Source organism: Garra rufa, chromosome 2 (genome assembly GCF_049309525.1).
Source record: "Garra rufa chromosome 2, GarRuf1.0, whole genome shotgun sequence".
Classification (NCBI taxonomy): Eukaryota; Metazoa; Chordata; class Actinopteri; order Cypriniformes; family Cyprinidae; genus Garra; species Garra rufa.
This window is the reverse complement of record NC_133362.1, coordinates 1,301,297-1,315,722: the sequence shown is the minus strand read 5'-3', so window position 1 is coordinate 1,315,722 and position 14,426 is coordinate 1,301,297. Positions and strand designations below refer to the sequence as shown.

The 14,426-nt window shown below is 35.3% G+C and overlaps 2 protein-coding genes across 3 annotated transcripts in view; both read right to left on the bottom strand.

Moving 5' to 3' along the window:
• LOC141325129 (NACHT, LRR and PYD domains-containing protein 12-like) overlaps nt 1-14,426 on the bottom strand; it is an 80,179-nt gene that overhangs the window by 38,900 nt on the left and 26,853 nt on the right. The gene's annotated exons all lie outside the window — the stretch shown is intronic.
• Nucleotides 60-4,207, bottom strand: LOC141326564 (NLR family CARD domain-containing protein 3-like). Its single transcript, XM_073835290.1, has 5 exons — nt 3,960-4,207; nt 2,310-2,411; nt 2,056-2,151; nt 1,101-1,872; nt 60-926 (listed from the first exon to the last, which is right to left on the bottom strand). The coding sequence occupies exons 1-5, from the start codon at nt 4,007-4,009 to the stop codon at nt 60-62; spliced, it is 1,887 nt and encodes a 628-aa protein (XP_073691391.1). The 5' UTR covers nt 4,010-4,207.

Here is a 14,426-nt window from a genome sequence, read left to right as displayed (position 1 = left end):
TTTTAACTTAATGATTTTCTGAACATTTTAACCAGTGAAGTGATTGTTCTCATTAATACTTACTGAACTGATCTGGATTCTTTAATCACAGGCAGCAACTTCTGAAGAACTTTCATATTTTCAGTCTTATTATTTACTTTAACAAATTTATTAAGACGAAACTCATTCAGTTCCTCTTCTGATGTCAACAACACAAAAACTACAGCTGACCACTGAGATGAAGAGAGATTGGCTTCCTTTATTGTTCCAGATTTCAGAAACTGTTGTATTTCCTCCACTAGTGAATGATCACCCAGTTCATTCAGACAGTGGAACAGATTGATGGATTTCTCTGGAGAGTCAACGGTCCTGATCTTCTCCTTGATGAACTTAACTGTTTTCTTATTACTGTCAGAGCTGCTTCTTTTCAGCTTCATTATTCGTTGTAAAAGAATCTGATGAGACTCCACTGACAAACCCAGAAGGAACCGCAGGAAAAGATCCAGATGTCCATTTTTACTCTGTAGAGCCTCTTTCACAGCTCTCTGATGAAGCTCAGATAATGAAACATTTACTGATGAACTGAGTTGAAAAGGTTCTATTACTTTAGATGGCAAACTCTGTTTAATGATTGACTCAAACATTTTTCTGTTGTGGTTTGTCCAGTAGAGGTGCACATATAGAGCTGCTAGATGTTCCTGAATGCTCAGATGAACAAAGCAGAAGACTTTCCCCTGATTAAAGCCCAACTCCTCTCTGAAGATCTGAGTGCACAATCCTGAGTACACTGATGCTTCTGTCACATCAATGCCACACTCTCTCAGGTCTTCCTCATAGAAGATCAGGTTGCCTTTCACAAGCTGCTCAAAAGCCACTTTCCCCAGTTTGAGGATCATGTCTTCATCTGTCACCTTCTTCTCATAGTCCTTCTCACGTTTGATGTTGGTCTGAAGGATCAGGAAGTGTGTGTACATTTGAGTGAGAGTCTTGGGAATCTCTCCACTCTCTGCTGGACTCAACATCTTCTCTAGAACAGCGGCTGAGATCCAGCAGAACACTGGGATGTGGCACATGATGTAGAGGCTCCTGGATGACTTCAGGTGTGAGATGATCCTGCTGACCAGACTCTGATCACTGATTCTCTTCCTGAAGTATTCCTCCTTCTGTGGCTCATTGAATCCTCGTACCTCTGTCACTCGATGGACACACTCAGTGGGGACGAGATCAGCTGCTGCTGGTCTGGAGGTGATCCAGATGAGAGCAGAGGGAAGCAGATTCCCCACAATGAGGTTCATCAGCAGCACATCCACTGAGGCTGATTCAGATATATTACACAGTTTCACTTTACTCTTAAAGTCCAGAGACAGACGACACTCATCCAGACCATCAAAGATGAACAACACTTGATATTCATCACTGGATATTTCAATTTCTTTAGTTTCAGGGAAAAAGTCATGAAGAAGATCTGAAAGACTGAGTGTTTTGTCCTTCATCAAATTGGTTTCTCTGAAAGGAAGTGGAAATATGAGCTGGACGTCCTGATTCTCTTTCCCTTCAGCCCAGTCCAGGATGAACTTCTGCACAGAGACTGTTTTTCCAATGCCAGCGACTCCCTTTGTCAGCACAGTTCTGATGGCTTTGTCTTGTCCAGGTAAAGGTCTAAAGATGTGATTGCATTTGATGGCTGTGTCCTCTGTTGCTGCTCTCCTGGATTGTGTCTCAATCTGTCTCACCTCATGCTCATTACTGATCTCTCCACTCTCACTCTCTGTGATGTAGAGCTCTGTGTAGATCTCATTCAGGAGTGTTGGCTTTCCCTGCAACGCTGTTCCCTCATACAGACGCTCAAACTTCTTCATCAGATTTGATCTAAACCTGTTGAGGACCTCGTGGCTGGAAAATTTTAATATCACATTATTTCATAAGCTTCAGAGGTAAATGTACAGAGCAAAAGGTCTTTGTTTTCTATTTCATGAAATACTAGACATATCATATTGTTTATGAAATGTGTCTGTTATTAATGATACATTTGAGTAATGTGTGATGATGCACTGCATTAAAAAAATCCCAGTTTACCTTACACCAGGATATGTGCTGTCTTGTGGTTGATTCATAGGCTGGTCATATTTCTTACAGATGGGTTTTATTACTGATCTGGGCGGCAGGATTGACCTTAAATCAAGAATCAAAGACTCTAACATTGGTGAAATTTTTCTCATTACCTTAATAACAGTTAGGTTAGATTTTTATAAAAATGAATTAATAATTAATTTAAAATATCATACTATAATCAGATCTATTACAAAACAATTTAATAATGGAGAGTAAACCTTGTGTCATCACTCTTAAAATCAATTGGACGCAGCAAAGAAGCATCACTCTTCATAGACACACAGCTGGGCTCTGGTTCAGATTTCTTCTGATGATCTGAACTATAACAAAGAATCCTTTGAATTACTGTATAAATATTAACTGTTAATCTACTAAAATATTACATTTTCTGCATTACTATGTTGATACAGCAAGTATAAGCTAAAGTTCTTTCATAGACGCATAACAACTAATATGAATACCATAATAACATGAATACCTAATATAAAACAAAAACACAAGATAAATATGACACACAGCTCTGACTCTGATCTCTTCTGCTGAACACATTTAATGACATTCATGTAAGGAGGTTATATTGTATTTTGTTTAAAAAAAATTATTTGTTTCGCTGACAGGCAGCATTTAAAAACATCATTACGCCTGTAGAACCCTCACATAAAAGCTGATGTATTTCACATATTTACAATATGTTTAGTGGACTTCCATGTTTAAAAAGTTGTTGTTAAGCATTAGCATATGTTTATGTTGAAATGTTATTAATTTAGTTTTTACATTTTTCATAATCCACCTTTAAATGTTTGTCTCTCAGGGTATTCATCGCCCATTAAGGGGTGTAAATCAAGATATTTTTACATATACACTCTGTGGCCTACAGACTTAATTCTTTGTAGCCTATTTTAGAAAATCAGTTCAATACTTTAAACTTTTAAATTACAATTTATTGTAAATCATTAAATTATTATTCATTTAGTTAGCAATACTGAATTTAGTTTTATCTTAACAATACATAGATTTTTTTCAGGCATGTATATACACATACACACACACACACTGTATATGTATCTATGAAATAAGAAATTTAAAAACACATGCAAACTTGAGTATAAAAACCTACAAAAACATATATTCTTTGCATATGTGTTTTTGTTTAGTATCGTATTTTATGCATCAAGACTGTATGGCTCATATATGCAATTTATTACAATTCATTGATTATTGAGAGATCATGTCATGTCATGTTCAACATTTACTTTTAAGCTTACAAAAAAATAAACATTAATCGTTTTTTAACATACAAAAATTACATATGCATAATTAGCAAAATCCAAGCTGGACATGTTCAACTTGAATTATTACTAACAATATAAAAGTTATTCTTACATTCACAATATAAAAAATTATGGAAGATGTCAAAGCAAAAATTATTTACTTAAAAAAATGCATGACCTATCAAGCAGAGGGCATGAAGTAGATCATGTACAACAGGTTTATGAGCAAAGTTTTGATCATGTTAATAATTTATAGGCCCTAGATATTTGTGTATTAAATATGATTCAGTAGGCCAACAAATTCATAAATAGACATTATTGTTTAACACATTATTACGAAAAATATTTACATTTTTTAGCTAAAATATTGTAACACAGATTGCCAAACAAGCATTCTGTTTTCAATCAGTTTTTACACGCAAAAAGGCGACATGGGGGATACATTAAAATGTAAAAATAAAACTATTTTTTAATAAATAAATATCACTAATTTGTATTATCTGTGTTCTAATAAAATCGAAATAGCAATTAATTAATTTCCTGATGCCTCTATTGTCCTGACCTTAGGGTTAATATAGGCCTATCTAATCAAAGTACCTGCATCCTGGAGAAACATCTTCATCTCGGGGTGTTTGTGGGTCATTCATGATGAAGCTGAACAGACAGAAGAGTGAGATCTCCAACACTTACTCTGGGTGGAAATGACAAACAAATAATTCAGCTAAACGGATCCTGAGAGTCGGAGAAACAGCAGAACGACGGTGATGTTCACTCAAATACACAATGATAGTCTTATGTGAACACAAATTAATCACACGAAACAGCTACGAAACCACTTCATTTCCTTACAAATAAAGATATCAAACACATATTAAAGAAAACACGTCCTTCCGGAGAAATATGAAAGCGAAAGTTACCTGCAGCGTCGACTCACCTGCGCGTCCTCTGCCAGTGACGTCACATGCATTCTCTACGCGCAACACTATCTGTGGATCCCAGTTTTGTGTTTGCACTGCTCTACTGTACACCATTACACAGCGCTCTGTCTGTTGTTAGGAAAACAATGTTTAGGTAAAAGTGACATTTAGGCTGCTGTCTCTCTAACGCTCGTCAATGTCAAAATTACTGAGATGGCCAATCAAGTAAAAGTGGGCGGGGTTTATGGTTCACTGACACAGAGCGCACATTCCTGTGATTTAAACAGTTTTTTCGTAAATATGGATATTATAATTTATGCGATTTATGTAATTTTTATGTAATCTGAAAGTGACAAGACAAGAAACGTTATAACACAAAACGCTTTTCCATATACAAATAAAAGTGGATGTGTGCATATTTTAAATATTATTTGCAAATAGTTCAGAATGATTACTTCCCAACCAGAATTTGAACTAGAATTGACTTACTGTTGCATTTCTTTATGATTTTAAAACATTGGACATGTGTTTGTAACATTTGTTTTTGGTTAGCAAGTAAAACTTTTCTTTGTGAAAATATAACATTTTAGGTTTGCAGAAATCAGATCATTCCCTTACCCTCTTTCCTCAGGACTATATTATATATAGTCGTTATTAATTATAATTATAGTAATACATCATCACTATATTACTCTGCTGTACTTCAATAATCATTCAATACTCCTGTGACCCTTTATATAAGATACACTTTGGATGAATAACAGCAAAATTGTCAATACCAGATACATTTAACAATAAGCGAACTATAAGCAATAGCACAAAAAAGCAGGATGTTCATGTGCAGAAATTGAATAATCAAATGTAAACTAAAATTGCATTGTTTTCATTAGACATAGAGTGATCCTTGTGAACACAAATGTTATTCAGTCATGAGCAATGAGTGTTGTTCTTGTTGTCAATGGATTAATATAAAAGCTAAACAAAACAAAGATAAACAAATGATAAAGCTTGGCTTAATAAATATTAGATCCCTTTCTTTCCATTTTGTAAATGATATGATCACCGATCATAACCTAGATGTGCTCTGTTTGACAGAAACCTGGCTAAAACCAGATGATTACATTATTTTAAATGAGTCAACCCCTCAAGATTACTGTTATAAGCATGAGCCACATGCAAAAGCTAAAAAGTATTAGGTGTTGCTATAATTTATAGTGGTATTTTCAGTATTTCTCAGAGGTTTGGTTTCAAGTATGATTTGTCTGAAGTAATGATGCTTCATATAACATTATCTAGAGTAATAAGTGTTGATGATAAATCCTCTGTGATCCTCTGTGGCTACTGTATACAGGCCACCAGCGCACCATGAAGACTTTTATTAAAGAAGTTGCTGATATTCTTGAGCTAGTGATGGTCGCAGATAAAGTCTTAATTGTTGGTGATTTTAATATTCATGTTGACAATGAAAAATATGCACTGGGATCAGCATTATAGACATTCTAACAATTTTTTTGAAAACACATGTCAGGATCTACTTATTGTCGTAAACATACTTTAGATTTAATACGATCAACACCAAATTGATGTTAATGGCATAGAAATTCTGCACCAGAGTGATGATATCTCAGATCATTATCTAGTCTCTTGTGTATATTCTCCATATAGCTAAAGCTGCAAATTCAGCTCCTTGTAACAAATATGGTTGAACCATCACTTCTAATGCAAAAGACTGCTTTCTAAATAATCTTCCTGAGTTGTCTCAATCCTCAGCATATCCAATAGCTCAGAAAATCTTGATGATGTAACAAAACTATTGACTCTGTTTTTTCCACCACTTCAGACACTGTTGCTCTCCTACGCTTAAGGAAGATTAAGGAAAGCAGTCAGACACTGTGGTATAACAAGCTCACTCATGCCCTAAAGAGAGCAGCCTGGGAAATGGAGCACAGCTGGAAGAAAACAAAACTAGAGGTGCTTCACATTGCATGGAAGAAAAGTACTTCTATTATAGAAAAGCACTAAAAACTGCTAGATCTGCTTACTTTCCATCTCTTTTAGAAGAAAACAAACACATCCCCAGGTATTTATTCAGTACAGTGGCTAATTTAACCAAAATAAATAATCAGCAAACATAGACATTGCCCAACAGCACAGCAGTAATGACTTTATGACTTTCTTTAATTCCAAGATCGATACTATTAGAGATAAAACTATAACCATGTAGACGTCAGCTGAAGTATCACAGCAGATAGTGTGCTATAGATCCCCTAAAGGAACAATTCCACTCATTTTCTGTCAGGAGAGGAAGAATTGTATAAACTTGTTAAATCATCTAAACCAACAACATTTACATGTATGTTTGACTCTATACCATCCAAGCTACTAAAAAAGGTGCTTTCAGAAGTTATAGATCCTCTTCTGATTATTATTATTATTATTTGTTATTGTCATTAGGATATGCCCCAAAAACCTTTAAACTGGCTGTTATTAAGCCTCTCATTACAAAATCACAACTTGATCTCAACAAATTAATTAATTACAGACTGAAACTGAAAAAGTATCCTCACAACTTCAATTGTATCTGTGAGGATTTACAGTCAGGATTTAGACCGTACCATAGTACTGAGAGCATCTTTGGATGGTCAGTGCAGGGTCCAGTCAAAGTGTCCAGTGTTGCTGATGCAGCTTGCATGCAAACACAAGTTACTGACACTTGTTTCAGAGCGTCTGAAAGCCTTCTGGTAAAATAGAGTCTCTTGAGTATCACCATGAAGAAGACATACAGTCTTGAGGAAGAGGAGGCTCTTCACAAGTTTAAAAAGACAACTTAGTACAAAGATGAACAATATGAAGTTGAGCTGCTGTGGCGACCTGACAAGCCAGAACTCCCAGATAATGACAGGATTGCAAAGAAAAGATTTGAGGTCCTTAAGAGAAGGTTACAAATACTACATGCCTCATCATGCTGTTCTCTGTGAAGATCAGGTAACAACAAGCTCAGAGTAGTGCTTGATTCCTCATCACATGACACTGGCTCTCCATCACTTAATGACTGTCTTATTACTGGTCCTAACCTGAACCCAGATCTGCTCAGTATATTAATAAAAATCAGACTGCAAAATCTCGATTGCACTGACAGCAGATATCAAAAAGGATTTCTTGCAGATTTATTTTGCTGAGAAGAACAGAGATGTGTTGTGTTTCCTCTGGCTCTCTGCACCGCCTCATGAAGACTCATGTGAGAAGCTGCGTGTGTTATGGATGACGAGGGTGGTGTTTGGAGTCTCTCCAGCCCATTTCTCCTCACCGCAACTGTCAGAAAACATTTGAAGGAATATAAAGGCCAGCTTCATGAGGTAGTGAAGATAATAAAGGAATCTCTTTATGTGGATGACTTCATCTCAAGTGTAAGTGATGCTGAGAATGCTTTCTCCATAACTGCTGATGCCAAACAGATTCTGTCCACAGCTGGCATGGACCTTTGTAAAAGAATGATAAACTGTCCAGAGATGTAGAAGAAATGAAAGATAACGATGAATGACCTTGCACCAGAGACAGAGAAACCAGGATCAGAGAGTTTGTGTCAGAGTGACTAAAATACGGTCCTTAACCAACCCTGCAATGTGATCTCACTGTAAAGGCAAAGCCAATCCAGCAGATCTCCTCACAAGAGGCCTGACTGTATCTAACCTGAAAAAGAGCAAACTGTGGTGGAAAGGACCTTCATTTCTGACTACACTGAATCTGTGAGAGAGTGATGAAGATCAAAGTGATGAAGATGTGTGTAATGAGCTACAAGTTCAGCAGATCACTGTGCAACTCAGCAGCAGCAGCGACCAAAGTGAAATGAAGCCTGTGCTAGATTTACTGAAGTACAGTAAACTGAAGAAGGTATTGTGGGTCACTGCTTGGATTAAGAGGTTTATGCACAATGCAAGTTCAAGCTCCAAGAGACGAGGTGAGTTGAACTGCTGAAGAAATGTTTGAGGCTGAGAAGTACTGGACCAAAGTGACACAAGTGTGCAGCTTTAGTCATGAGATTAGTTTGATAAAGGCTGGTGAAACCCTGAACTCAGATTCAAAAACCAGAGATTTGAAAACTTTTTCTTGATGCTGATGAATTCCTGTGTGTTGGAGGCAGACTGCAACAGTTGGACTTCAGTTACAGAGAAAAACATCTATGGATTCTACCTAGCAAAGGCAGATATTGTGAGCTGCTGGTTCAGTGCAACCATGATGAACTTACCATGCATTCTGGTCTGAGAGACACTCTTGTACAAATCAGAATTAGACATTGGATTTTGGGAAGCTGACAACTTATAAAAACTATTCTGACAAAATGTATATTTTGCGACAAACGACTAACTTCACTGCCACCAAAACCATTCTCTTCAGACCATGATCATCCCACTGTGAGTAAGGAGGAGATGACAAGGAGGTGGAGATACAGAAACAGACTCTTGACCAATCTGTGGAATCACTGGAGAAAAGACTATTTGCTAGACCTGAAATCTGCACATTCCTGCAGCCCACAGAAACCTACACTGTAAACAAAATCTGTAGAAATTACAGTATTACTGGCAGCTGGTTGCCAGTAACTTACTGTAGATTTTAATTTATGCTATTTACTGGCAACAGTTTGTTCAAAGTTAATTGAACATTAAACATTAACAAGTCTTTATCTTTACAGAATAAAACTAAAATAACAGCCACATGCAAAGCATTCTGGGAACCAAAATCTGAAGGAAAAAAACAGAAAAAGGTTGATGAAGGTTTCTGGTTCCCAGAATGCTTTGCAGTAGGTTGTTATTTTATAGTTTTATTCTGTAAAGACAAAGACTTGTTAATGTTTAATGTTCATTTAACTTTGAACAAACTGTTGCCAGTAAATAACATAAATTAAAAATCTACAGTAAGTTACTGGCAACCAGCTGCAGAACTACAGCAAATTTTTTACAGTGAGTGAGTTTAAGATGAGTGACATTGTTCTCAACGGAGAAGCCAACATGCCAAGACAAACCTGGAAATTAGGAAAAATGGAAGAGCTTCTTTCCTGACAGAGATGGGAAAGTTAGATCTTGTGCTGTTCGTATCCAGAAGGACTGTGTTAAGAAAGACCTGTTCAGTTTATATATCCATTAGATATTGATGAGCAGTTGTTCTTTAGGGGAGAGGATGTTGTAAAATAAATTAGATTAATATTAGTCATAAATGCTTGGTATAATGTTTAATTAATCGTTTTCAATAATAAGAACTGAAACTGTTAATATAGTGATTTATTGAGCTGTTAGTCTTTAAGAATAGTTGCTCATAATGCTGTTCAGTTCTGAGAGTGTGATAGAATAAAAAGAACTGAGTATGTGTGTGAACACAAAGTGAATTCATCCCTGTATAAATCCTAAACGAAACTTCAGTAAAGCAGTTCTTTTGTTTTTAATTCAAGTTGTCATGAGACATTATTGCTTACTAAAGCTGGGTATACACCACAAGAAAATCGGCTGATTTTGGGCCAATTTCTCCCCTTTCGACAATCCTAGGTAATGTCTGATTATCTTGGTAGTTCTAAAGATTATTTTATCAGATGTCCTTGTGGTGTAAGGTGTGTTAAGAGTGACTGAATCTGGTTGGAAGAACGTTGAAGGCGCCCCGATCGCGAACATGTTGAATATTTATGATTGGAAATCCTGATGTATGGGGGAATAAATAATACAATACATTATTATTTCCATAACAAAACAAAATGATTATCAATATTTTGTACAATAAAAAAAAAAATCACAGATATTTTGCCAAAATAGTTTTACAAAAAGGACAATGCCAAAATAAATGTTTCAGGGCAACTGACATAAAAAGGAGCAACTAAAATCAATTTCAGATTTTAATTTGACCAAATAATATTTTTCTGGGTAAATCCTGTGTATAATTTTAAATGATACTTCCTTACCCCTTTTTGTAATTACAGTAAATATTGATTAGGTATTAACCAAACCTTTCTCCAAACAATATTATCTGTCAATTGATTTCAATATGAATAAACAAAGCTTGAAAATAAAAAATAAAGCTCTTGTAGAACTGTTGTGAGACATTTATTCTCAAATCTCAAGACATCGGGACTCTGGTTGAAAATCTGTTGGTGTGTGGTGTGCTGTCTTTGTCATCGTGGCAAACCACACACTATGGGAGCAAAATGATTTTTTCACCTCATGTTTGTGGTCTTTCACATTTTAAAGATCTTATAAGATTTGAAAAATCTTTTAGTGTATACCCAGCCTAAGCAAAGGTTCGAAAAGCAAAAGTGAAACCAAAAAAAAAAAGAAAAATAACAGTCTATGTCAGTTGCCTCAAAATATAGCTACGTGCCAACAATGCGCCTAAACATTCCTTGTTTTCAGATTAACACGCTCATGGGCACACGAATGGACACCAATGTATTGGTTATTTAAACGATGTGGCACAGGACATGAAAACGAAGACTCAAAATACTTTGGTCATGCCTGGTGCCGCTTTGTGCTGGGTGTATGAGAGTTCCCAGAGTGTGGAAACAAGAATGAAAGGAAAAACAGCATAAGCAAACAAAAATAATAAAAACACAAGCAGAAAATGTCTGAGAGCACAAAAACAGAGAAATACAACCAAAGAAAACACGATTTTGTATTTTTATTTCAGTTTTGTGCAATATGATATTAAATATTAACATTTTTGATTTTGCTTATTATTTTTTGATCTGAGACCATTATTTGCTATTCTGAAAACTTTGCTTTTATTTTTTAAATTTAGAGCAATATATTTTTGTGTATTTATATTGTGGTTTCATGCATATTTTATTAAATTTTTATGTGTGACTGCAATACTTTTGCTGTAAAATTTATCCCATTATGTCTAAAATATAAAAACAAGGAGAAGCCTAAGGAGTTAACAGACAGTACAAGCAGTCAAATCATCTTGTTTGTTATTGCATCAGGTTTAGAGAGTATTTCAGGGGTTCATGTATCAAGAAATACAGAGGAGAATAGAACAGTCAGATCAAGTATTCTACTTAAATTTACCTCTGTTGCCAGGGTATTCATTCTTTTTTTGACCCTGTAAAGTCAAGTAGTCAGAAAAATCAACATTTTTAAAACTAAACAGTTTATTGAACCTTTAGACAATGTACTAAAACATACACTTTATTTTAATGTGTCCTTGTTACAGTATAATTATACATTTAAGTACTGGGTTATATTAATTATTATTCAATAAATAGAGTTAGGATTAGGGATTGGCTTAAATAAAGTGTTTGTATTACATGTCATATTTGTTGCATCAGGCTTTTATGTCTTATAATATGAGCCCAATATGGGTTAAATGCATCTGTAATCAAGTCTGTTTCTCAAGTGGACAGTCACTGCTGGGAAACAAAATATTCTATAAACTGACAGTGTTTATCTGAGTTTTGTATGGGGTAATGACTCTTTAAAGTCTCTATAAAGTTTGGCAATAAATAGATGTGATATTATATCGCACATCTTCAGTCTGTCATCTCTAGATTATATCAGATGAGTCTTTCTGTCATTCTGAGCCTGAACCTATTTTCTGCTTTCTTTATAAAACAATGTATTTGTATTTTACAAATGGGAGTACAACAAATTCAGGACAATGTTTTACATTAAGTTCTACCCATTAATGTTATAGTGAGAAAAGTTCTTAAAAAACATCTACTGAAAAAATGGCATAAAGAATTTTTTAAAGAAAGACCCCGTCTTTTTTGGGGTTCCACCACTCAGTCTCTGTTGATTGTGAGACTGTGACGTCTCTGTAGCGGCTCCTTATTCACCATCAGCTCATCCTGAGAAAACTGGACTGATGTCTAAATACTGAGAGTCCTGCAATAAAACACACAGACAGTTACATATGAGTATGAGACAATACTGCTGTCACATCACATCAGCTGATCCAGCTCAGAAAAACATATAGTATAATTATATTACAGAGCTATGAATAAACTGATCATTGATTAATAACAGTGAATGATCAACAACTACTATCATTTAGAAAATCTGTAAGAGATGAAAGTATTCATAATATTCATAAATCGGTCACATCACAAAATTAAACACAGTTTAAAGTACAGAGACTAATGTGGAGCTGAATTATTGTCTAATATTTTCCAATTACACACACAGAAGGTCTGTTACTCAATTTAGAAACTTTAAATAAACAAACACTCACAAAAGAATAATGTCTCCAGTTTATAATGTGGATCGTTCTTCAGATAAGAGAGTAACTTCCTACTAGAATCTCCTAGTTTATTCCCAGACAGATTCAGTTCTCTCAGGTGTGAGGGGTTTGATCTCAGAGCTGAAACCAGAGCAGCACAACCTTCATCTGTGACGCCACAATCCCTTAACCTGTAGAGAACAATCACACAATCTGAGTTGCTGTTGAAGTGTCTGTGGTTTGTTATTGAAGCAGGAGAGGAGATATGATGACAAGCATTGCCTCATACTGCTGCTGATAGATTGAGGTTTATGCATGTTGATGCTCAGTGGTGCTGTTTGGAACTGTCATGTGCTTCAGAACTGAACAAATACTCAGAGATGAATGAATGAATGAATGAATGATGATGCATTTATATAGCGCTTTCATTGTGTATTGCCGTACACCCAAAGCGCTTTACAATCATATAGGGGATCTCTCCTCAACCATCAACAGTGTGCAGCATCCACTTGGATGATGCGTCGATAAGTTTAAGATATATTTTCATAGTGATATAAAGATGGATCTCGATTGAGGTGTTTTGTTGTTTCATCTAATAATGTGTTAATGAACAAAGCAGTCATCTTTTACTCCTGACATCTGAGCCTCTGAAGACGCAGAGGATTAAAGTTACTTTTGTTTTAGAAAGGAAATGCGCCTTGGAGATCTACATAAATGCGTCTTTGTTCACACAAATAATTTGTGATGCAGCTTCACCCACAGCAGAAGTGAGTATAAGGGTTTTTAATGCATCATTGCAAATCACCTTTCTTAATAATGTGCTATAGTTAGCAAGTTTTGTGGCTAAATGCATCTAAAGTAAACATTACAGCTTGTCACTCCCTACAGAAGAGAGGGGCGGGGCGAGCAGAGCTCATTAACATTTAAAGGCAAATGCAACAAAACTACTCGCTCTGAAAAGGGCTAATTTTGACCAGGTAAAAACTGTTTTTTACACTAACACTGAGAAATTTTAAGTAAAGTATGTTATAGACTTCTCATTAAGACCCAAATAAATCAAATCAACTTGTGGAAAATGGGCATCAGATGACCCCTTTAAAACTGGGATTTCTGGATTTTTTTTTTACTACAACAAAGCATTTTCGGGTGCAATACACAGTTTGTCCTGCAGGCGACAGTAATGATGCTTGAATCTGCATATAAGTTAAAGCAGGCGTGAATCGTCGGAATACAAAGAATCAGCTGCTGCAAGAGAACGTGTAACATGAATTTCTTAAATTAAAGAAATTTATTTTGTTAATGAAATGAGATAAATGTAACAAATTGATTGTGGTAAATGTTTGATAAAATGCACTTTTGTCTTATAATTAAAATAAATGGTCTGTCATTCCCAAAGACAAATCAGCACAAATCAAGTAATCAATACAGCTTATTCTGTATATTACTGTATATTACTTGTGGTGTATTTGAGAGACCACTTTTTATTTACACATTTTCATAATTTTCCCATTTGCACTTAAAATTAAGAGAAAAAATCCTAAGGACATAATGTCATTAATTTGAGCTGAACTTGTTTTATTAGATTATTAGTTTGCTTCTAGAGAAAACATTAATGAAAAAGTGAAAAATGACTGAAAAATAATCATAACAAATGTTAGCGTGCCTCCTAAAAGCATAAGTGGCCCCTGACTGCCAGAAATGCATACAAACTGTTTTTGTTTGTGAAAACTTGAAACTGTTCTGTGTTGACCAAGATTGTATTTTATCTTCAGTTGGATTTTTCACTTGATGGTATTCATGTACTTACTTCTGTAACAAATACAGAGATCATCTACATATAAACTACAGTGAACAGCAGAACCAATGACTTTTGCAATGATCTTTATTTTAATACTATAGCTGAGGCTGAACACTTCATGTTTTCTTTAAAGGTGCCATAGAATGCATTGAT